General features: G+C 35.0%; 2 protein-coding genes across 2 annotated transcripts in view; both read right to left on the minus strand.

Moving 5' to 3' along the window:
* LOC128992890 (PDZ domain-containing protein 8) overlaps positions 1-14,660 on the minus strand; it is a 34,632-nt gene extending 19,972 nt beyond the window's left edge. Inside the window, exons 1-7 of the mRNA XM_054416635.1 lie at positions 14,512-14,660; positions 13,799-14,004; positions 9,450-9,632; positions 4,830-5,022; positions 3,144-3,301; positions 2,653-2,763; positions 1,753-1,843 (exon numbers count right to left, since the gene is read on the minus strand). Coding sequence (XP_054272610.1) covers positions 1,753-1,843; positions 2,653-2,763; positions 3,144-3,301; positions 4,830-5,022; positions 9,450-9,632; positions 13,799-13,969 — 907 coding nt within the window. The 5' untranslated portion in view covers positions 13,970-14,004; positions 14,512-14,660. The remainder of the gene's footprint in view (positions 1-1,752; positions 1,844-2,652; positions 2,764-3,143; positions 3,302-4,829; positions 5,023-9,449; positions 9,633-13,798; positions 14,005-14,511) is intronic.
* Positions 14,661-21,502: 6,842 nt separating this feature from the next.
* LOC128992891 (aminoacyl tRNA synthase complex-interacting multifunctional protein 1-like) lies at positions 21,503-24,813 on the minus strand. The gene is made up of 4 exons (XM_054416636.1): positions 24,723-24,813; positions 23,986-24,143; positions 21,844-22,009; positions 21,503-21,723 (listed from the first exon to the last, which is right to left on the minus strand). Exons 1-4 carry the CDS (start codon positions 24,733-24,735, stop codon positions 21,503-21,505), a joined length of 558 nt encoding a protein of 185 aa, XP_054272611.1. The 5' UTR covers positions 24,736-24,813.
* Positions 24,814-26,111: the final 1,298 nt, after the last annotated feature.

Below are 26,111 nucleotides of genomic sequence, written 5' to 3' on the forward strand. Positions count from 1 at the left end.
GCATTATAAAGCATAACACCATTTTTTACCTAGAGTTAACCTTAAACCCTTATGGTCTTTAAGGCTTGAAGGGCTTTTGGATCTTTTATTTAAATTAGTTCTCTTATTTTATACTTCATTGTCATTGTATTTGTTTAGAATGTCTGTTGTACCTATGTAATGTAATATTTTTACTTATTGTTTCATATAAAACTTACATAAATAGATCAGGAAATGTTCAATGTACCTGTAAACTGTATTCAATGAATGAACTATATAGTATTCCGTTTGCATAAAATTGGTATAAGCCTTTCAAAACATTCTTCTTTTATCTTTTTATTAATACCAAGACGATCAAAATTCAGACGTGCTGACTCATCTGCAAGTAATCTCATTGCCTCTTTTTGAACCTTTAGAGCATTTTGATACTCTTTTCCCATGTTCCTAATAGCTGCATTAGCAACTTTCCCCCCTCTAGGTCCCGGATTTTTCAGGAACTCAATGAAACTGACATAACAGATAAACCCTTTTTTGATTGATAAGTCCACGTAAGCCAAATAATCTAGAGCCTTACAACCTAACAAATACACATAAAAGTGTGAGTAATCTCTACCTCCTTCTGGGAGCTCAGGCATGAAAATAGACCATTGAAATTGAAAGCCTAACCCTAGTAGATGTTTGTAGTGTGCCAAGATAGAATCCCCAATATCAAGATTGTGTATCAGTGGTGAATTTGGGAAATCGTCTGAATCATTGGCCAACTTCTTCAGGTAGACGTGTCTATGCAGGCAGGCATAGAACCTTTCTTTTGTCAGATCATTATTGTTGATATCCCCTTCTTCCAAGCTAATGTTAAGCGCAAAGTCCAAAAATGTAAGCCATTTAATCCTCTGTCCTCTTGCCAGGATTATTTCTTTGCTTAACCTTCCGCCTCCTATTATCAAATTCCTCAGTACATTTGGGCTTAGCTTCTCAAACTTGGATTTGTGTAACTCGTAGAGCTGACTTAGATTAATACGAGGCCGATCAAGTCCTGTCAAAGGCCCATATCCACTTCTCTTAATGCCACCCTCTTCAGGATCTCTCTGTCCTGATCCATCAGCTGCTGATACACTTGCTGCAGGCAATCCCTTGTTTAGACTTTTCCTTAGTGCTGGAGTGTTTGGTGGAGTTCTCAGAGTATCATCGTCCGAATCTGAAGCATTAAACTGGCATTTTTAATACTTTTGTCTCAATTTAGTTTTAATCTATATTTTTAAATTGTAGGGTTATTATTATTTTAGCAACTAAATGTTTATGGTAAAAAAAAACTTTTGTAAATTATAAAATGTTTCTGTTTATATTGATTGATTCTCGATAACCTACTGATACCAATGTCCATGTATCGGTGATATCGAGAAGCAACCATCCCTAGTAATATACGTGCGAGGTAGCAATTTAGTCATACATATATATCTAAAGAAAGAAGATAAATTTATTACCACATCTGAAGGATTTAAATTTTAAACATTTGCATTTCCGGGTCATTTGGGATGATTTACATAACATTCCAGCCAAGCAACAGATGTAATATCCCCTTTATCATCTATATGAAACAATAAAGTGTTAACTGTTTGGTGGTCTTTTAAAGTACTAACCCATCTGTAAACTTGTGATATACATATAAAATTATTTGTAACATTTCACTAAAACTGCTTTACAATAACCAATCAGTTACCCATCTGTAAGATGTAATGCGATTGAATAAACACTATTAGTTATTAAACGACTTACCAACAGCGAGGCTACAATAGACCGGACCTGGGGTGTCTGAGATTCTTGATACTTGCAGCACAGACACGTCCAGAGATCCCGTCACTGCCATCTGTACAACACAAACATGAAAACAAGGAGACAATCTGCAAAACATCTGTTCATGGTTGGAGTTTGTTTTGACTTCATATTTAGTGTTATTTCAAACATTCAACCACATGCGAGCATTTCTAAATTGAAAGACAAAAAAAGCTATATTGATGTAATAAACATAAAAATACAGTATACCAAATGTTGTAGAAAATTGTTGTTTAACCCTTGAATAATAGGATATTGAATCAAACTTGTTTCAAGAACCAAAGAATCACATACGGTATCCCAAATGCATCAGTAAAGCTGTTTAACTAGTTGCCACATTGTGATTTTTATGAGGGTTCCACCTGCCGTCTGGTTACCACGTAAAAATGGTTCTACAAAAAAGAACCTAGTGGCATTATTAAAGTGTTTATCGAGTTAAAATAAAATGTAAAATATTCACAAAGATCCAAACTATACCCTGGATGAACTGAAGCTTTGTATTGTTTCTTTAAGTATTAACAAAATAATTTTGAAAACCTGTAAATTAGGCTTTTCACATGTGATTTTAGCTTATAAATAATAGTTAAACATTAATTTATCCCCATCCGTTGCAAGCTCTGATATGTTAAGAGCAAAAAATGCACACAATCATTGGAAACAAATTAGTTAGAGTGTTGAGAGCTTGTACCGTAGAGGGATGTTTAGAAACATTAACATGTTTAGCCGCCATCTTGAATTGACCGTGTAGAACCCTCTTAATACCAACAAATCATTGACCAGCTTACTGATGCAAATTATGTAGTAAAAAGGTTTTACTATATTGTTGTATATTGTTTATTTTACCTCTGAAGACCCTTCATCCGCCACAACTCCTGGGTCACTCTTGTGGAAAAATGGTTTATAACGAAGTTTGAAGTTGGGCAGCGTGTGCTTTCTCTTCAAAGCTTTTCTGATCTGAAAATGGAAGAAAATCAATCTCAAGTATATTTGTCTACGCCCCTAATCAAAACATAAACACAGTATACTGTTGTTTTCTATTTAATAAGTAAAATGTTTATACCACTAACAATCATCTCTGCTATTTTAACAAATCTAAGTATATATTGGGCTAAAAACTATTAAAATTAGCATGTGTTAATGATCGTTACTTGCTACCATTGCCACTAACAAAACCACAGTGAGACAAAAGTGGTAACCCCAAAACCAGTTACACCAATAACAAAACAGCAGTTGCATTAACTCATAGATTCCCTCATTTTTAATTTAATACTTAATCCAATGGAAATACATTTTTTTTAATTAATTTTCTGAGCAAACACCCTTTGGCTGCTCACCTGGCTGGCTATGATGGAGTTTATCTGGGGAAGTGTGCGTCCCTGGAACTGTGACTCTACGGTGAGTTGGAGCTGAGGGTCGGAGTAGAAGCTGAATGACCAATGTGTGTACGGATGTCTTGTGAACCTCAAGCAGCCCAGGCCTTTCAGCTGGTTTACTGCAACCCCAGATAATTACTGTGTGTTATGCGAATAGGCGTCACCAAAATTATGCTATGGCCATTTGTTTCTACTATCTAGCAGTGCTGTTGATAGATGTGAGTGTTGCTAATTTTGCGTTTAGTTTTTGTTAATACTTAATATTGTGATGTACGGTTGCTTGTTGATAATACTAATTGAATTTTTTTAACGTAACTATGGAACATACAGTTTTAAAACTTTAAAAAGACAAAGTTACACAAAAGTGTTAACAGGCTTACCTTGCTAACAAAAAAAAAATGGATGAAAGTACACAAATAAACACATAAAAAATATATAACTTTCGGAGCTACAACAGGTGTAAGTTTCAAGACTGGTCTCAGGTAAAGAAATGTATTGAACATTTATGTATAGCAGACTAAAAATCTTTGAAATAGTTTCCTTCTGAGTCGACAAAGCGCTGCCAGCGAATTTCCCTGTCGGAAGTCTGTTCAGAATATTCGTTGAAGCCGTTTGAATTGATACAACGGTGAACTCCCCTTCCCTTTTAAGTCCTTCCTCATGAGGTGAAACAAAAAGAAATCACTGAGGGTGAGGTCCATACTGTAGTTTATCATGGAAGCGTTGCCACGTAGTTAAAATCTGGGTGATTCGAAACTGCCACGTGCCGCTGCTTCTGATTATCCATGAGCACTTTGAGTAAAACCTTTGTTTAACCGCACCCTGTTAAATGAAACCTAGGGAATTAAAATTACCAAATCAATTGGAAAATTAGATAACGCTAACTATTTGCCTTCGTGCAAGTAGTTGATCCAGTTTGGACTGAGTATTTGTCAAGGCAACTGCCATGTAGACAAAGTTTTGAATACATTTGTCCATTATTAAAATAATTAATCTAGATAAGAACCTGAAACAAACATTAACATTTCCCAAATAAATATGCAAAATTGGACCATATTAATTTCAATTTTTCAATTTTAAATTTCTTTATTCATTGAGAAGTATACATAATACAGCATTTGAATAGTGTCAAAGATTACAATTATTAAAATATAAAATACAAATTAAAAATAAATCTTAAACTAAAAAATACATCTCCCCATACAGATGCCTTCTTCTAGTATTCTTGAGGGAGGTGGAAAAATTCTTTTGAGAATAAATTGCCATGTTTATTAAGAAATTTTTTAGTTTTGTTTTAAACTTTTTTGGATCTGTTTCATTTCTAATTCCTCCGGGGATATGTTTAAAAAAACTTTTACCAGCAAATGATGGCTTTTTTTCATAAAACTTTAATCTGTGCCTATTTTGCAAAATCTGATTTTTTTTTCTCGTTTCATATCGGTGAACCGGTAGATTGGATACATCGGATGAGGTTTTATTTTTAAAAATTAAAATTGAATCATTATGTTCAACCATAAATTAAACTTTAGAAAAATAATATTGTCATTGCATTATAATATTACTGATCCATGCACTGATCTTAAACAACATGGAAGTTAAACATTTACTCTACGTGGATCGTTGTATACTCCACTCCACTGGACCTACCTTTGACAGACACTCGAGCGGTCTTGTTGAGTCGCATGTTAGCGTCGATGGTGAGTTGAAAGCCGCCACAATATTCCAGCTGTAGACACAATTCCAGGTCGTCTATCAAGCCACAGCTGGGGCTGACGTTGAACTTCTTCACTTCTATGTCTATTATGTTCGGAAACTGAGTGCCGAGATGAAGCTCTCTCAGCTGCCAAACAACACTCGATTTGAATATCAAAAGTTCAAAGGCAGATTTTTAATTAAAATTCTTCTTATGTTTTCACTCATAAGGAAACAAAAATCCAAATACCCCTGCAGCAGCAGCAAACCTGTAGACTAAGCAAATGTTCATTTTGATAGTATTTATAGGCTACTAAAATATTTCCTTAAAATGCCAGATCACTATCCAAACATTAGGTTTAACAAGTGACTTAAGGTTTAACACTTAGGTTTGCTGCTACAGGGAAGGAAAGAGTGTTTTGTTAGTAAAATGTTATTAGTAGGCCTATAGTATGAATTTGATCAATTGTCAAATTTGACCAAAATATGGCTATAAACAAATCAATAAACTGCAACAGTTTTGTTTACTATTTTTCTTTTTAAAGAGTAACAAGTACAGTTTATTAACATTTTCTCTGTAAAATTTAATCTACAACATATATATTTTTTATAGCTCTCTGCAATAAAAATTGAGCATTGTCACATAGCAAAACTGTAAAACCCCTTATAACCGCACCCTGCTGAACCGAAACCATAATAAAAAATTCAAATAAATTGGAAAATAGGCTAGGCAATGGTATTTGTCTTGTGATACACCCCAGTTGGCCTGGCTTGCCCTATGAAATGTAATTACAGGAGTAGACGACACAAATCTCATGCTATGATAAGGCTACAGTTCAAGAAACAAACAACTGAAGGTTATTTAAAAATACCCCCGCCGCAGCAAACCTGCCGACTAAGCGAATTTCCATTTGTCTGAATTGAATTTCAGTTAAATATATTTTAATAACATTAGGTTTAACGAGTACCTAGGTTTGCTGCTACAAGGAAAGTAATAAAGTATGTTTTTTTTTAGTAAAATATTGATAGCTTAGTACAAAATAAATAAATTTGCCAAGTTTGATCAAAATAAATCCATAAACAAGCAAACTAAACATTTGACAATATTCTCCATAAGAATAACATGGGAATTTTAAATTTACAATTTTTTAAATTTTCTCCGTTACTAATAACCGAACAAAAATACTTTAATATACGAAATTATTTGTTTTTTTAAGCTCTTTAAAAAGGTCTAAAGAGAAATTGGGAAATTTTGTGTTTTGAGGGTCAAAAATGAGAAAAACCAATTTTTACCCCATAAAACCCCTCGTAAAGCTCCGTTCCCATGGTCCGATCATGCTGGTTCGCGAACTCATTCAAGTTTATCCCGCTCTACACCTTTAAACCAAATTTCATCAAAATCGGACCAAAATTACTCAAGTTATCGCGTTCACGGACGTATATATATATAAATCTATATATATATATATATATATATATATACATATATAAAAATTTGAACGAATGGTGTTTTTGGCCTCTGGGGACATCAAAATGAAAAAGTAAATCGGTCCCGGGTCTAGGTCTTACCGTGCCACCTACGGTAATAGCTACTTCCCTATAGGGAAATTCGCTAAAAAAATATACTTTGTGTAAACAGTTAAGTAGAACTTAAGATGACAGTAATTCATAGCCTATACAGTAGAACCGAGGGGTTCTACCCCTCATATCCGGCCTTGGTTTTACCGGTCCTCTGTTTATCCGGCCCCTTCCAGGAAGCCAATATCAAAAATTTTTTCTCACAGCTTACAGATGTTTAGATGCAAGCACTAGTCTTTGTGACTGCTCAAGTCATAAAATAAATTGTTCTCACTATTTATTTATCTGTTTGTTTATATATTTATTTGCTAAGTCACTATACTCAGTTGAGCTCTAGTAGGCCTAACCTCTGATCAGCACAGTCTAACAATAAAAATAAAATTACTTTATTTATATTAGACTGTGTGATCAGTTGGTTGATTATTTCCAAAGTGGGTTTAGTACAGTACAATAAGAGTATATTAATTTTTTGTATTTCACAAAATGGTTAAGAATGTTGAGTAGAAATGCAAGTACCATTTAAGTCCTAATGATCTTTAAGTACAATTTATTGTCATTTTTACCTCCATTTAATATGTTTTGTTACCTGGAATCATAATATTTGTACATTCATTACTTAATGACTTTAACCTACAAATATTTTTTTTCCTTTTTACAAACATGTTTATTTTTCTAAAAATGATCCCAGAACAGAATTAAATGATACTTTTGATTGCATATATTGATTACCTAATATTATTAGGTATGAATTGTCATTTTCATAGTAGGTTGGTTTATCCGGCCAAATCGTTATCCGGTCAGGGGCTTGGTCCCGTGGTGGCCGGATATGAGGGGTTCTACTGTAGTGTAAAAAACAGCTGTTGATCTCTTTTGTAAGGTACCAAAAGGTACAAAATTTAAAGGGGGTAAAAACGTGTAACGATTAAATAAACACCAGAACTTATCAGTTTTCATCCCCAATAGCCTATTCCTAGGCCTATGTGTTAATACATGGTTTGGGCTATCGGCCAAGGAACGTAGGGCTAGTTTTAATCACAGTGAAGAATATACACACACCTACACGACATATTCATCAGTAATACCACTGTAATTCACCAAATAAAGTTAAACCGACCGATTTTACCAATATTTAACGCCGACGACGACATAACATAACATCAAGACTGGTATTTGTTGACCGACGACAGACAACTAGACCGGCTCAACAGGTGAATATTCGATCAGCTGTTGTCTATTAGTACCTAAGTTCGTCGCTAGAGCGCGTAAGCCTCGACCGGACTGGAATGAGTGATTTTAAGACAAGACAGTATTATTCGTTCATACGTCGTCTGCGAAGTATCAGAATCAGAACCAGAATACATTATTCTTGAACAAAGAGAACAAAATAGGCGTCAAACATTACAGAGATTTAAATATAAAACAGCATTTTAAAGTAGTAGTAACATCATCGTTACAAGACTACCTACGCTTAAACGTCGATCGCCGATATTCCGAAGGTTAGCTCATAGTTAATCACGTTTTACATTAATTTTCTTTTGTAATAGGCCTACGCATCCACATTTCCAAATTTGATTTTAGATATCTAATTCTTGTTCTTAAATTTCACCGACTTGAGTCTAGAACCACCAGTGACTAGCGGTGGCTATCGTTTAGTATTTTAATTAATTAGTTTCGAAAATACAATTACCAGTTCACAGAACAAATAATTATTACTTGAATTTATGTTAATTATTTTGTCGTTTAAATGCCCCGAAACTTGTCATCTGAGCTCTGAACCCCGTCACAGGTGGGTGAGAGAATCAAGTCTGGGGCGCTCGCATACCGATTTGATCAGTGACGAATATTAGTATTAAATTTATTATTTATCGTATCCCGCTAAATTCTTTGTTTAAACATATTAATAACTAGGCTACGTAGGCTCTGTAGGAATTTCTAACATTATATTACATTTTATAGTATTTCCCAACGTCTTTAGCCCAATAGTTTAAAGTTTAATAAGAATAAGAATATATTTATTTCCAAAATTACAAATTACAAAAATTACAATCGTGGCTGTAAAGCAAAGTACAAAGGAAAAAAAATCCCCACAAAGACTGTACATCTGCGTGTGGGGAGAGTCTTCTCCGTCGCTCACCACTTCACAGACAATATAACAAAATAAACAAATAATTATTTAAATAAAAAGAAGTATTTTTTTTGCCATATTGTTGGCATAAAAAGACTGGACATGAACAATATTGAAGTACTTGAATGAGGGTGCCAGTACTGAAGTAGTTTGGTATTATTAGCCTAATTTAGTTTTAGAATTGTCATCGACTTTCATTATGCCCTGTACTGGGATCTGATGAGCTCTTCGGCAGCATCATCGCTCAGACCGAGAAGCCAGCGCCCGATCTTTCTGCTGAAAACCGTGACACTGTCTCCCTCCCATTCTCTTATCTGTATGGGGAGATTAGAGCGTATAATGCGTATAATACAAGTAGGTTTATCAAATTGGCTGAGATAGAATACTCGTCGGTCCTACAGAGTCAATCTTAAAGTTAGGCAATATTTCCCAAAACACTTTAAGGAAGGTGGGGATAAAATAGCTCCTACTGAGCGTCTGCAGGATTTCCAGAGCGCTTCTAAAGCTCTGAGCCTTCAACTAAATTCAATAGATTGATCAGTTAAAGCCATGAACAACTTAGTATAGCCCGAACACCTGGATTTTTCTCGGCTACTTCTGAGCACTCCGGGGAAGAAATTTAAGTGTGGCTGGTTCTAGGGGTAGGCCTAGCCTGGCTTTGGTGAATACTAGTTTATTCCCTTCCTAGAATTTTGTGTCACACTTTGCACGGAAATAGCTTTTACATTCTAACCATCAACTAACCGGAAAAAAGGTTGTCTGAGACAGCCTCCCCTTTATTTTAGTCGGTTAGGGTTTCACTGTTTAAACGATCTTACTTATAAATTACACAAGATCTAAGAGCTAAGGGTACACAACGTTTAAAAACATACAGCAATGGCTTCAAACAGTTTGCCCGTGGTTGTGCGGGTTAGAAGCTCTTCCAACTCGATGCTGAGGCGAGTACGGAACCACCTGCGGACTCGTTTGGTGTTGCGGCATTCTTGAAACAGAAACTGCAAGACTGAGTTGAGAGCTTTGGCAGGCTCTGGCTTGAAGTCCCCTTCCAGAAGACTCTGAAATATACGTTTTTTTCCAACTCAGTGACATGATAGTTAGGTTGGATAAGGTATTGTATTGACCAATATATTGTTGAGATCTTTCTACATAAGCGGGATCAAATCCCATAACTGTACAATCCATATTAACCTTGTTAAAATGTGGCTTAGGCAGTGGGAGGGCCCAACTCAGATAAACGGTTTTGCTTAGGTGGAAGTTGAAAACATTTGTAAGTTTAATAATGATTTACTCATTGTTGTGGTTTGCCCCTGAGCTGGTAAGACAAATATTAATAGTGGTTTATTTACCTTGTATTTTCGTCACAGCTCAAAAATGTTGTATAGAAGCTACAACCATGGTTTCGACGCCGTTTGCGTCATGGTCACTTAGGACATGTCGAGAATTAAAGCATAGTTGTTGTTGTCACAGTCGGTCGCTTGGACGTCGTCAAAAACACATGAACACAAACACGAACACATACGGACATATTAACACTTAACAAAAGGTTCTCGGGGACGGAGTACAGGCCTGCGTTTATTTAACTGTACCGTCGCGGGGCTGTGTGTTCTCCAGCCAGCTCCCGCGACGGTACAGTTAAATAAACGCAGGCCTGTACTCCGTCCCCGAGAACCTTTTGTTAAGTGTTAATATGTCCGTATGTGTTCGTGTTTGTGTTCATGTGTTTTTGACGACGTCCAAGCGACCGACTGTGACAACAACAACTATGCTTTAATTCTCGACATGTCCTACGTGACCATGACGCAAACGGCGTCGAAACCATGGTTGTAGCTTCTATACAACATTTTTGAGCTGTGACGAAAATACAAGGTAAATAAACCACTATTAATATTAATAATGATTGCTTTTTCACCTATTTTGTCTGATTAAAATCTATCACTATCTTTTTTCATATGTAGCCTATTTACCGTCTTGGCACTATGTGTAAATATACAGGGTGAATAAAAAGTCAAGACCCCCCCTCTAATATTTTTCCAAGTAAATATACAGATTTATCCTTTAGGTGGTCGAGCAATCTTAGCAGGAAGTTTCATTTTATCATTTTGAAATTTTTGAGTGTCCCCCCAAAAGGGGGGATTTGGGGGGCAACTCAAATATTTTAAATGTAAACCCCCTTCAAGTGACACCTCATTTTGAAGAGTTTACAAAAACTTAAAGAATGGTGAAAACTAGAGGTTTCTATCTCTTCTCTATCCAAAATGGTAGCCCGTCAAATGTTGTGGAAAATCAACGGTAAAATTGTTAATATTGGCTGCCATTTTGGATAGAGAAGAGATAGCGAGCTCTGGTTTTCAACATTCTTTAAGTTTTTGTAAACACTTCAAAATGAGGTGTCACTTGAAGGGGGTTTACATTTAAAATTTTTGAGTGTCCCCCAAAAGGGGGGATTCGGGGGACAACTAAAAATGTTTCAATAGAAACCCCCTTCAAGGGACACCTCATTTTGAAGTGTTTATAAAAACTTAAAGAATGGTGAAAACCAGAGCTCGCTATCTCTTCTCTATCCAAAATGGCAGCCAATATTAACAATTTTACCGTTGATTTTCCACAACATTTGACGGGCTACCATTTTGGATAGAGAAGAGATAGCGACCTCTAGTTTTCACCATTCTTTAAGTTTTTGTAAACTCTTCAAAATGAGGTGTCACTTGAAGGGGGTTTACTTTTAAAATATTTGAGTTGCCCCCCAAATCCCCCCTTTTGGGGGGGCACTCAAAAATTTCAAAATGATAAAATGAAACTTCCTGCTAAGATTGCTTGACCGCCAAAAGGATATCTCTGTATATTTACTTGGAAAAATATTAGAGGGGGGGGTCTTGACTTTTTATTCACCCTGTATTATTAAAAGGGTTATTTGAAGTTTTTTCCCTTTCAGGTAATTTAGTAAAATCACCTCCGTGTGTAGTGTATTTTCCCGTACGGGGTTTTTGTAATGTTTATTTATGGATTGAGCTAGTAAAAACAATATTTATCAAAAACGGTTTATACAATTTTGATAATTTTTATGTAGGCCTAGTATAATTATAAGTACTTTAGCAACCTGAGAAATAAATTACATTCCTATACCATGGTTGTGATGGTTTCTATGAGAGGTAGAAGTTGGGCCTGTTCATTTCTAGGCTATTTAATGTTGGTTAATGTCATAGCTTAATGTTGGTTTATTATAGCAGTTTTGCATGCATTGTTTATTTGTTATGTTCGAGTGTTCGTCCGAGATTTATGTAAATATGACGTCGATGGATTTTGGAGTGTAATTTGATATCCTTCAACTGATGAAGTTCCCCTCGGGAATGTAAATGCAGTAGCCTATATGGACTACTAAGGATCACTTTTGACACTATAAGATTTTAATTCATTATTTATTAATTTAATGACACAAACGATGCTGATCAGGAAGTTATTTAATAAAGATTGCACACAACACAGATTTATTTTTATTATATTACTATAAGGGAGGAGGATACACAGATTTTTCTTTTTTGGCTTTTGTTTTGGTTAAAAGTTTGTAATTTCTGGGCTTTGTTTAACTTAGTTAGGTAGTTCAAGGTCCGCTTTATCAATAGATCACTTGTATCTTCACTCATCTTGTAAAAACTATATATTTATTAAATAATGCCATAAATCGTAAAAAAATAATTAGTATTTAGGCCCTACAGTAATTATTTACACACAATAATCAACGCACACACTAAACTAGAGGTCGCATTACAGAAGTTGCCTCCAGGCTGTACAAGAATCGGCAGAGCGCACACGGAAGTTACTCCCAGCCTCTTATAAAACTGAACAAAACTAACAAATATAAAATAGTATGGGTGAGTTTTGACCTTCACTCCGTCTAGGAATTAGGTACGTGAGGTACAGTGACACTCACAATGCCGATACCACTCAAAATAACTTAATATAATCGCGAAAAATAAAACATCCCTGGAGGTTACTTCCGTGATGCGACCTCTGGAAGGTTAAACTTAACTATTTAATTGTTATTTAGTAAGCTTACCACTTACGTATGATTTTTTACCTCCTTATTGTAAAATGAACTTCAGAAAAGGGATGCAAGACAAATTAAAAAGTACAACAGTTAAGTTAGAAGTAGGCCTAAGGGGTACAGTTTCTTAACTGGGCTATGCTAATTAATATTGATTGAAACTATCAAATTCAAAATATTGATCAATAATCAATATTTTTAAATATGTCCTACTAATATTATAAATGAGAAAGTTTGGATGTATGGATGTATGTTTGTGACAAGTAGGTAAACGCATTAACCACTGGACGGATTTTGCTGAAATTTGGCATGATGCTCACATTCCCGATTAACATATAGGCATATTCTTATCTCAAAAATCCTTTCAGGCTCCGCCCCCGTGGCTCTGTAGTTCCCCACGTTAACCTTATGAGTATTCATATTAAAAGGGAATTAAAGAATTTAGTCAGCTGTTTCAACTAAAAAGTTGGTTCTATGATATGCAAAAGCATTAAAAACTTACAAGGATTACCAACAGGGTGCAGCACTATTATTTTTTTTTTTGTTTATGACAACAGCTAATTTGCAACCAAAAGGTGAGTGAGCGTAGCGAACGAACTTCAACCAGGACGTGATTGAGCCATGCGAACGAGCTCCCTTGAAGTAAAACGGGGCAATGCCCGAGGGTACAGCTGAGTGAGCGTAGCGAACGAACTTCAACCTGGAGGCGAGTTAGCGCAGCGAACGAGCTCCAGAGTGAGCGTAGCGAACGAACTTCAACCAGGATGTGATTGAGCCATGCGAACGAGCTCACTTATGAAGTAAAACGGGGCAAAGCCCGCGGGTACAGCTAGTCTATTATAAAATTAAACTATCATAACCTTACCTAACCAACCAAACTTGCTGATGGTGAAAAATTTGCATGAAGGTTTAACTTATTAATCGAATCGATAGTTTCAATCGATATTAGCATAGCCCAGTTAAGAAACTGTACCCGGCCTAAGTAAATAAGTTAGCCTAACTTATAGGAGTCATGAAACTCATAATACCTTAGCCTACAGAACATCATACGATTCATAAGACAATTTCTTGATACACACAGGCAATTGAGGAGATATTGTGAAGATAATCTCAGTCAGATGGAAACATCTAAGTTAGTTTTAATAAAATTAACATTTGGCTAAGTTAAGTTAGGCCTACCTGGGGAATTTGAAACTGTTCAGCAATAACTTCTTCAGATTGAGAGGCAAGTGGTAATTTCAATAAATACCTATTGAAAAAGTACCACTGAATTATCAGAGTTAGCACCATGCCTGCTAACAGTGCAAAGACCACAAGGAAGACAGCCGTCAGTAAACCTATCGTAAACATTATTATTGCTTTTTGAGGCAGGACTTGTGGTTAATCTGAAACATAAAAGATTGTAAGTTAATGTAATATTATTTATGTAGTGTACTCTAGGCCTATGTAATATAAAATCATTATTTACTAACACATTACACTCAGGACAGGATATTCCCGATTGCAGTAGGAAATAGGTACCTAGGCACAGTACAGTATTGTCAGACATAATGGAAAAAGGCTTTAGCGTGTTTACAATATAACTTGCAACTTGTTTGATAAACTTTTGTGTGTCTTATCACAGAAAACATACTACTATAACCCAGAATGCCAACCGCATGGTATCTTATTCATTTGTATTAAATAATACTGGATCAAAATTCGGCCATCAGACATTACCTATAATTTCAGCTTTAAAAAATTTGACCCAGGAACTTTTAAGTTCTTTAAATCTTAGGCTACTTAAAATTCTGCGCCTGTCAAAGGCAACTGAAGATTAATACATTTCATTTAAAAACAAGGCATTCACATCAAAATTGAATTATTACTAATGCCATTGACTATTGACTCACCAGATTGAGAACTTTACTGCTCAATTTTGGCCTACATGATGGGAAAAAGACACCTAATGATTCTCAGTTTGAAAGAGAAAATAACAATCAGATTTTTCTACTAAACCAGCGACTGCCTACTACACAAACAAACATCTACATCTAGCATATCTTCGTTCAAGTTGATTAAAATTGGATTTCTAATCATTCTAATTTCCATACAAAATTTGTTTGTAAAACAAACATATGGGACAGTAACAGCTGTTTTTGTTTCCTCAACTAACTGTCAAAATATTTATTGGAACAAAAATGGGGAAAAAAGCTCAACGCAGCCAACACTGATAAGCGTAATATTATTGAGTATACACGTATCATAGATTAAGGATATTCCCTTAGCAAACAACATGCAATAGATATGAAAAAATCAGATTTTACAAGGTTCTATTTATGTTGATTAGTCTATGACTTAATTTATGACAATTTTGCACTTAATTACTATTATTGCACAAGGCACAAAACTTGTGTTGGTTCTGTTTTATTATGGTTTTATCCATGGTAGATTGGTGGTGGTAGTTTCCTAATAGCCCAGAGAGCAGAGATGCCTTCTGCCCGGTTTCGATCCTGAGAAAAGTTAGTATCTTTTTGATGGTTCGAAAGTTTTCGAAAGATTATGACAAAGTGGAAGGGCGATAAATTAAGAATTTTAAGAACATGAGAAAGATTGATTACTTGGACCAGAACAAACGTTTCGTTTCGTTCCGATCCGTTCTTAGTGACAGTGACGCCTACGGTAAACTTGAACATGAACTTAGGAACTTACTAAATGAATCATAGTAGTAAGACAGACCCAATAGGCGAATGTTTTATTGCTGTATGTAAAACATATTTCTATTTAAGTGAAGTGGGAAGTGGGTGTAATATAAGCGTAAAATGTGGATTTTATTTCTTTTATGCATAATTTTTTCCATACAATAATGGAATTTTACCTAACCCGCCATGTTAAACTTCCCTATCCCAAGCGTGATCGTGATGTATACAACTTCCTTACTTCTCGAGTGATGTAAAGTATCAAAAACTCACTCGGTGATGTAAAGAAACCCATTTAAATAACATTGAGTGATTAACTTCAAAAATATAACTCTACTAGCTGTAACCCGCGGGCTTTGCCCCGTTTAACTTCTTAATTTTCAAGATTATCTCGTTCGCATGGCTCAATCACGTCCTGGTTGAAGTTTGTTCGCTACGCTCACTCACCTTTAGGTTGGAGCTCGTTCGCTGCGCTCACTTGCCTTCAGGTTAGCTGTTTCGCTACGCTAACTCGCCTCCAGGTTGAAGTTCGTTCGCTACGCTCACTCACCTTTTGGTTGCAAATTAGCTGTTTTCATATATGTAAAAGAAATAATAGTGCTGCACCCTGTTGGCAATCCTCGTATCTTTAATGCTATTGAACATCATAGAACAGAACCAACTTGTTTAATTGAAACAGCTGTTAAGATTCAATAACTCCATTTCTCATAAGGTTAACATGGGAAACTCCAGAGCCACTGGGGCGGAGCCCGAAAGGATTTTTGAAATAAGAATATGCCTATATGTTAATCGGGAATGTGAGCTATCATCATGCCATATTTCAGCCCAATCCGACCAGTATTTTTCGCGTTCATTTGTCACAAACATACATCCATACATCCAAACTTTCTCATTTATAATATTAGTAGGATGGAGCCAACTACGTTCAACGCTAGAAATCAGCTGTGCGCTTGAATGTTATTGTTATGCTTTAAAGTATTTTCCTACCTAACCTAGCTTTTGTTAGTAAAAGAACGTTACTGATAGAAGATGAGTGAAATGGATAATGAAAAATATTGTACGTAAACCCATGTATATTGTCGGGTCAGGTAAAATCTTGTACGTTACACGTTACGCAAGAGCGTGTTTACATCACTTAGGTGAATTATGCAACTCGCTTCCGCTCGTTGCACAACATTCACCTGCGTGAAGTAAAAACGCTCTTACTACACTTGTAATGTAAACAGCTATTACAGTATTCAACCATATAACGATTAGCTCAACTCTGTGGCGTTAACTCAACTGACTGAAACCTGAAACTGAAACTACTTGCATTTACCTCTATAGTAGTGCCGAAAATAGAGGCTAGCGCTATGCTTCTATAACGGGCATGTTCTGCACTACTTGAATTGCTGCAGTTAGTTTCAGTTAACGCCGCAGAGTAGCACTAAACGTTATGCTGAATAATATTCCTTTAAAGGATGATAAAAGTGTGAATAAAATAAATCAAATCCACGTTTTCACGTTTATGTCACACCCACTTAACTTAAATAGAAATATTACGTTTTACATACAACAATACTGCTACAATTCATGTTCGTATGAACGTGTTAACTGGATATCAGTATTTACACTCTCGCTAGGAAGTAGGAGTTTCAATAAATAGACTACCTGTCTAACTACAGTGATCCAAAGTTGTGGCAGAGACGTGTAAATAACGAAACTTTCTCAAGTACGGATCGGAACTTAACGTTCTGGTCCACCTAACTCGCTCATATATAAAACTTACTCACGTCACGGCTAGTGGTCATCAAACTAGTGATAGTGTATAGTGTATCGCAGCGTGATTGCGATTGAGATTTCGAGAACATTAGGACAGGACGACGTCTGTCTGTCGGGCCAGCTAGTATATATATATAATCCAATGTATGTTTGTATGTATGTATGTTTGTCCTTTATGGACTCCGAAACCGCTCGACAGATTGTAATGAAACTTTCAGGCATTATTAAGTATTATTCAAGGATGATTTGTGTGAAGTTTGGTGCAGATCCGTCAAAAGGGCTCCACCCCAGTGGCTCTGGAGTTCCCCAAGTTTATGAGTACTCATATTTAAATGGAATTAAAGAATCTTAACAGCTGGTTCAACTAAACTATTTGATTCTGTTATGTTCAATAGCATAAAAAGTTAATAGATTTACCAACAGGGTGCAGCACTGCTGTATTATTTTTTAAATTTATGACAACAGCTAATTTGCAACCAAAAGGTGAGTGAGCGTAGCGATCGAACTTCAACATGGAGGCGAGTTAGCGTAGCGAACGAGCTAATCTGCAGGCAAGTGAGCGCAGCGAACGAGCTCCAACCTAAAGGTGAGTGAGCGCAGCGAACGAACTTCAACCGGTACGTGATTGAGCCATGCGAACGAGCTCATCTTAAAAATGAACGAGCATTTGACATAAAACCACATTAGGACAGGACAACGTCTGTCGGGCCAGCTAGTCTATATAAATAAAATTAGAGTTTTGTCTGTACATTGCTCCGAATCATAAACCTTTAGGTTATTTTTACGTGCTATACATTAGAGAAACCGAAACAAGTCTCATCTAAATTTCTGTCTGTCTTCATGTCTGTTACGACCCAAGAGCCATTTTACGCGGCCTACTCCTGAAAAACGAGAGTACCTATCAAGTTCCAAATCATTTTAATGCATTCACTGGATTGACGAGATTGTCTTTAGCCATTAAAATATGGCGTCACCACTTTGTAAATAAAATGACGGACGTTTAAAAACCCAATTTTGTGCGATTTATATAAAGTTTTCTCCCAATGTTTAGCACATATTCTTCTATGAAATAACGAACAGCTGTTCAAGTCAATATTATTTCTTCTAGCTGTCACTGATATGTTTACATTGAATGTTGTTTACAAATACCGCAACCATTTCCGATCACGTTTTGAAAGCAAAACAAAACCAATTAAGATTAAAAACGTTTTTCCTTACATAACGGATTTAATTAATCGCAAGTAAGTGCAATAATATGTAGGGTAACAGTAAATGAAAATAGAGATTCTTTGTGTATAAAATTGTTCTTGAGTTTTGATAACCGGGAAATAGACCTTGAATCAGTGTTGTATATTGCTGGGAAACTTACATTTTTTAAATGAGCGTTTTCAGTCAAGACTCGGCACACGACCGACGCGCGTCTACTTGTCCATAGTAAAAATAAAAGTAGGCCTACCGTGTATTTATGTTTTATTCGTCATGTATATAAGTGTACAGTTCGTGTATGTGTTTCAAAAACTCCAAGACACACCTAATGGGGAAGCTCAAGACCTTAATATTAGGACTGATGTTGGTGATTTAATTTCGCCGAAATGCATCTCCTGTAATAGACATTAGGATCGACCGGTGGACACAGGTAATTTAGCCTTTTACTGATCGTCATACCGATCCGGAACAACAACAAACGACATAAAATGAAGTTATGTTTAATAAATAGTTTGGCCAGCATACAAAATATGAAAATATGCAAACCGACTACTGTTCTTTATATAAGAAGGTTTCAGCTGATACTGTAAGATCCCCGTGCGTAGAACGGGTACACAGCTAGTATATTTATAAACTTGAGTAATTTTTGTCCGATTTTGATAAAATTTGGTTTGAAGGTGTAAGGCAGGATAAACTTGAATGAGTTCGCGAACCAGCATGATCGGACCATAGGAACGGGGTATAACGGAGGGTTTTATGGGGTAAAAATGGGTTTTCCTCATTTTTTACCCTTAAAACACACAATTTATCAATTTTTCTCCTGAACTTTTTAAAGAGCTTAAAAAACAAATAATTTTGTATATCAAAGTGTTTTTGTACAATAATTGGTTACGGAGAAAATAAAAATAAAGTTAATTTAAAATTCCCATGTTATATTCTTATGGAGAATTTTATAATATGTTGTAGTTGGCTCGTTTATGGATAAATTTTGATCAAACTTGGCGTTTTTATTTATTTCATACTAAGCTATTGATATTTTAATAAAAAACACACTTTATTAGTTTCCCTGTAGCAGCTAAACTAGGTACTCGTTAAACATAAATGTTAATTTAATAGATTAATAATTAAAAATCAATCCAGGCAAATGGAAATTCGCTAAGTCGGCAGGTTTGCTGCAGCGGGGGTATTCTAGATAAATAAAGTAAAAGTGTACAAGTTTCATCTATAACAAATCCAACACTTAATTAATATGAAATTAAATGTGTTTGTCTATCATCTTAATACATACATGTTATATTTGTCATATCGGTTACGTTATTGAACATTCTAGGGAAAAACCACGATACGTGGGTTATATATTTTTTTTTGGAAATTAGGTGCTATACTTGAGCCAACTCATCGACATCCATACTGCACTGTTAGTAGGTAGTTTGTACCTGACTGGTTCGGTCAACAAGCGCTGGAAAACAAGTACGAAACGTTCTTGCGTGCTTGTCAGAGCTTGTAACAAGCGCTTGCTAGCACAATCTTTGACTGTGAACGCACACGCTTGATACTATGTTGACTTTTCTCACGCCGGTTCGAGCTTGCAAGCGCTTGCCAACAAGCTCTTGTAACTAGCTTTCTTTGTGAACGCACCCTATGGCAGTGCAAATCCGTTCATGTTTGAATTAGATGTAAGAAAACCCAATAAAATGACAAGAATGAGTATTGAACAGCTGAGTATAACAATTGAATACATGCTCTATAATCATGTTAAAATTATTAATGTGGCATAAGAAATAAGTGAGATATATGACATTAAAACCTGATGTATCATTTATAAACACCCTGTTGATAAAAAAATCATAATCTAAAATAAACGGTATCAGCAATCTGACACATACTTTCTCCCATAAACTTATTAACAACCTTTATCATGGGTAAATGGTGGGAGCAGCTATGGTATTTTACAGTGAACAATCACAACAGTTGCAATAACTTTTGAACCGTAGTTGTTACAGAAATGGGTGGTTGCACTATTTTGTTTAGAATTATAAGGACCATGACGCATTAATTTTAATCAAACCCAAGTTTTTTCTTCAAATCCGATTTTTGTTATTTTATGGGTTTTTTATGGGGAAACTGGAAACTAGCAGCTATACCCGTGCCTTGCAACGGGGTCAGTATGCAAAAGTTCGAATTCATGTATGTGTGTCCGTTAGCACGATAACTCAAGAAAAAATTATCCAATTTTGATGACATTTGGTTTAAACGTGTAAACCCACATTTATTTGAACGAGTTCGCGAACCAGCATGATCGGACTATGGGAATGGGGGATTTTATGGAATGAAAATGAGTATTTCCCATTTTTAACCCTAAAAACATAACATTTTGCAATTCCTTTTAAAAATATTTTGTAGAGCTTAAAGAACAAATAATTTAGTATATTGTAGCGTTATTATGTGCCTAATGGTTACGGAGAAAATTCCAAAAAATTTTAAAATTAAAATTCTCATGTTATTCTTATGGTGAATAAGTAAACTTTTGTAGTTTATTTGTTTATGAACATATTTTGATTAAATTTTGGAAGATGAATTTTTTTTATTAAACAATTAACATTTTACAAAAAAAACAAACACTTTTTTACCATCTCTGTTGCAGCAAACCTAAGTATTAGTTGTTAAACTAATTCTATTTAGGAAATAAATGTGATAATTTTAAGGAGGCATTTTGGTGTAAATCCAATCAGGCAAATGGAAATTCGCTTAGTCTGCAGGTTTGCTGCGAGGGCATTTTTTAAACTCAGACTGTAAACACTTAGTTAGGCTACCTAAGATACAAAATCAATGATAGATTTTAAGGTATAATCAAATAACATGTTGAATGGTTTGTACTATAAACAAAAAACTATCACAATAGTTCCAAACCTGTCAATAGTGTATTTTTCTAACTTATTTTTGTGAAATTATAATCAGGCAAATGGAAAAATTTGCTTAGTGTGCAAATTTGCAGGGTATATTGTTACTATTTACAAAAAATGTATTTAAAAAATAATTCTCACAAACAAAAACCCGGTCCGACCCAGCTTATTTAAAAATATTTTATTCATTGACTAAAAACAGTTAAGCTTAGGATTCCATTCCATTCTGTAAATTAAAAGAGTGGTATGACGAAATTTAACAGCTGGTATTTCGTTTATAAACTTTTTAATGGCCAGAGTAAAAAAATACAAATTATAAAATATAAGTTTAACAATTATTTTTCTATAGGACTCCTGATTGGACAGTCTTTTGAAAACTGGGTTGTTACATATCCTTTTCCAGGAACCTCCAGAGGTATGCCCATATAAACAACTTGTTTTTCGCTATTCACTCCCAAATCCTCAGCGATTAAGTTGAAATCATCGTAAGTAATTCCTGTTGAACCCTCATGATATTTGTACCCTGGAACCATGATTAGATCTCCTGGTTGAGAATCTGAAAAAAAAATAAATATTTGATATAATCACTTAAATGTATAGGTATATGGAATACAGAAATTTATTTAATAACTGATGTTGTTAGTAAAACAAACTACTAATATATTTATTTAATTACCTGATGGGGGGGATACAAGTTCAAAACCAAATTTATCATCCTGAGCACAAAGCAATATTCCTTCAGATTCAATTCCGTGAACAGCCAATTCCCGAATATTAACCACCACAACACATAGCCGATCATCCAATTCGTCCTCTTTGTACCACTTAACAAGTCTAGTTGCCTGAAATAAAAATAACTCGTTCACAAAATAAAATAGAGAAAAGGTTCCTCAATCTCAAAACTTTGCTAGGCTTAAGTCAATATTAGTAATTTTCATGTCACTCTCATTTCTCTCTGTCATTCTCAGTACAGGTAATATACAATCTTTTCCCTCTATAAGGTTTGAATTGCATACATCTCAGGATTCAGCACAGCTAACTTTAGAAATAAAACTGTTAATTTAAAATTGTTCTGGTCAAATTATTATTAATAATCTGGTTTTAGTACAGCTCCCTGCTCTCACAAATCTTTTTTGTGACCCTTGCATTCTTGCATCTGTTTTTATCTCACTAGCTCTCCAAGTCCTGATTGTACAACTAAGTAGTGTCAGATAGTATGTAGTTACACAAAAAATGCACCTACAGTATATCTATTACTAGCTGTAACCCGCGGGCTTTGCGCCGTTTAACTTCTTAATTTTTAAGATTATCTCGTTCGCATGGCTCAATCACGTCCTGGTTGAAGTTTGTTCGCTACGCTCACTCACCTTTAGGTTGGAGCTCGTTCGCTGCGCTCACTTGCCTTCAGGTTAGCTCGTTCGCTACGCTAACTCGCCTCCAGGTTGAAGTTCGTTCGCTACGCTCACTCACCTTTTGGTTGCAAATTAGCTGTTGTCATAAATGTAAAAGAAATAATAGTGCTGCACCCTGTTGGTAATTCCTGTAACTTTAATGCTATTGAACATCATAGAACAGAACCAACTTGTTTAATTGAAACAGCTGTTAATATTCAATAATTCCATTTCTCATAAGGTTAACATGGGAAACTCCAGAGCCACTGGGGCAGAGCCCGAAAGAATTTTTGAAATAAGAATATGCCTATATGTTAATCGGGAATGTGAGCTATCATCATGCCAAATTTGAGCCCAATCCGACCAGTATTTTTCGCGTTCACTTGTCACAAACATCCAAACTTTCTCATTTATAATATTAGTAGGATTTATATGATTCTAGCTTTAATAGTAAAAGTAAAAAGTGAGTGATTGCATTTGAGACCATGGTTGAAGTGCGAGATTTATCGAGCACTTTAAAAATATGGTCAATAATGAGCGAGTAGAATAAAAACAAGTGATGACTTGAGAGTGTTCACTAAGCGAAGTCTAGTCTACTTTTAAATAACATGTGAATAAACAAAAAGAGTTCACTCGCGAGAGTTTTGTTGTGGTATGGTAGTGCCTCTTGCGGCAATTAAGTGATCACTTGTAGAGAACTCTTGTTTTTAAAGAAAACACTTGTTAAAAAAAAAACAAAAACAATCTCACATTGGCCATTTCAAATTTTTGATATAGCTTTATTCTGTGGCCAAAAGTAATCAGATTTAGGATTTAAAAAGTTTACATACTAGCTTTGACAATAGTCAATGATAACTAGGTTATAAGTTTATTTATTGCTCTGTGTATTAACAATAATTGTTAAAAATCATATGTTTATATTAATTAAATTTTTATTTTTTTATATTAGTTAATTTAATTCGAAATGAAACTGACACTTTCATTTTCAAGTCTAAGTAATTGTTTAGACCTGTTAGGGCTTATACTTCTTCTAACTCCATAGTTTATGCTCACGAATATGCATAAAAGCAGCCATTTTAGGCAAGTAACCATCAGTAACAAGAGGTGTGGGTTGCTAGCTCTGGGGTTGGATGGTTGGCCCTGACTTGTAAATCTAGAAGGGGTTTCTTCCTAGGCAAGTGTTGGCTTTATCTTTATTTACATGTTTTTTAAGAGTTGTCTCGTGCCGGAATAGGGTCCCCTTGTAGTTTTTGAACTCCTCCTTTATTCACTTGCTGCCAAGTGTTCACTCAAAATAATACAAGTGGGAGAGTTCTCTAGTTTTTATTCACCTCGCTCATGTAATGACCTCTTTCACTCTTGTTTTGAACAAACAATTTATGTTATTATGATGATTGAGAAACGTGGACTCACAATTAATGACTCACAATCAGTCTATGCTCTTCTTCCCCAATGTCTACTATAGGGCAGTAGTATTCTTTCTCCGCCCTTTTCTTCGGGTGATTTTGGACAAACATTATGTCGCCAACTCTGAGCAGTAAACGGGACACATCCAGGGGCAAGTCTGGGTCTGGTCTCTTTTTCTCTAAAATTAAAGAGAATTTCTACCTCAGCTATAAAATTGTGAGGGTCTAAAATTTCTGTCTTGGATATTTATTGAAACTACCAGTGTATAATATCTACAATCCACAATGGTTCTATTAAATAAATATTAAATACTAAACAATCAATATTTAACATAAATAAATTTGCATAGTTGAGTCGGGTTGGTGTTGGTAGAATACAATAGTGTTGCTGCTGGGCTTACCTTGCCCATGTTAGATGCCAACAGGACTAATCAATAAAAAGTTAATAATTTTGTCAAATTTGCTCAATATCAGCCCTCTCCCCCTTGCTTGGGTATGCCATTATTATGTTTCAATGTTTGTGTGCTTGTTTTATTGGTTAGCCCCTGCCACCTGTGTAGTGATTGGAAGTTTTGAAGTTAAATAACAAATTAGTATACATACAAAATGAAATGGTACTGGCACTAGATTTGTAGCAAAATAAGATGATAATAAACAAAATTAGACGATAAAAAATATCGACTTGTTACGTTTTCAACTATACAAAATTCAACTATTAATAATTTCAACATAGTTTAAGTGATACATTCAATACCTACCTTCTTTCGACATGTCTTTCAAGTAATGTTTTTCATACGAAAATGTTTCTCACTATAATGTTTACTAACAAAAACATTTCTCACAAAAGCTACAAACTAGTCTTATATTGGAACATCATTGCATAACTGATAGATAAAAGTAATTTATTCAAACTAGATAAGAGAAAATCTGTAGTAGTAGTGCAGTAGTAGAGTTAGTAGTAGTCCTCGTGGATGCTATAAATATACAGTAAAAACTATTTTTAGTCAGGGTAAAATAGTGAATGCATAATGACAAAAATAATTCAATTTAAAATGAGAGGCAATTTTTTCTTGATAATCTTTTTCTTTAAATTATACTAGACATCTAAATATGACTCTACATGACCCCCCCCCCAACCCTATTGGATACTGAAGTATACTTCCTATCCACATGGATCAGATTTCGCCATTTTTTTTTTTTTCAAAAAAAGAACGTAGTTGTGTGAGCCAGTCCCAGAATGTGATATAGTGCCTAAAATGCTATTTTCTTCTACTATACTTATTTTTTTGTTGCTGGCTTAAGTTGATAGGTCATAGCAAATAGTGTTACTATTGCTCTAATTACATTATTTTGACTTTGTAAAATTTGTTTCAGAAGGGGGAGGTACAGCCGTATATCAAAGTGTTTTTGTACGGTTATTGGTTACGGAGAAAATTTAAAAAAAATTATGTTCATTTAAAATTCCCACGTTATTATTATGGTGAATAATGTAAAATGTTGTAATTGGCTTGTTTATGGATATATATTTTGATCAAACTTTGCAGATTTATCTATTAGCGAATTTCCCAAATAGGGAATAAGCAATACCGTAGGTCTCATGGTAAGACCTAGACCCGGGACCGATTTACTTTTTCTTTTTGAGGTCCCCAGAGGCCAAAAACACCATCCGTTATAATTCATATATATGTGTGTGTGTCCGTTAGCGCGATAACTCGAGCAAAATTGATCCGATTTTGATGAAATTTGGTACAAACCTGTAAACTTACATTTATTCAAACGAGTTCGGGAACCAGCATAATCGGACCATGGGATCAGGGGTTTATGGGGGGTTGTATGGGGTAAAAATGGGGTTTTCTCATTTTTGACCCTAAAAACTTTAAATTTCAAAATTTCTCTCTAGACCATTTTGAAGAGCTTAAAAAAACAAATAATTTAGTATATTGAAGTGTTTTTGAATGTTCATTGACTACGGAGAAAATTAAAAAAATTGTAAATTTAAAATTCCCATGTTATTCTTAAGGAGAATAAATAAACTGTTCTAGTTTGCTTGTTTATGGATATATTTTAATCAAATTTGGCAATTTGGTTTATTTCATACTAAGCTATCAATATTTCAATTGAAAAAAACGCACCTCAACATCTTCCCC

Source organism: Macrosteles quadrilineatus, unplaced genomic scaffold (assembly GCF_028750875.1).
Source record: "Macrosteles quadrilineatus isolate MER2022 unplaced genomic scaffold, UCM_ALF_1.0 Scaffold_4__1_contigs__length_99947679, whole genome shotgun sequence".
Lineage (NCBI taxonomy): Eukaryota > Metazoa > Arthropoda > Insecta > Hemiptera > Cicadellidae > Macrosteles > Macrosteles quadrilineatus.

Bases quoted from the DNA above. Each gene is read 5' to 3' on its own strand.
- LOC128992891 (XM_054416636.1), bottom strand. The intron at 22,010-23,985 runs GTGAGTCATTAA...TTTTTATTTCAG, and splicing joins AAGAAGAGCATAGACTGATT to GCAACTAGACTTGTTAAGTG. The intron at 21,724-21,843 runs GTAATTAAATAA...TTTTTTTTTCAG, and splicing joins ACTTGTATCCCCCCCATCAG to ATTCTCAACCAGGAGATCTA.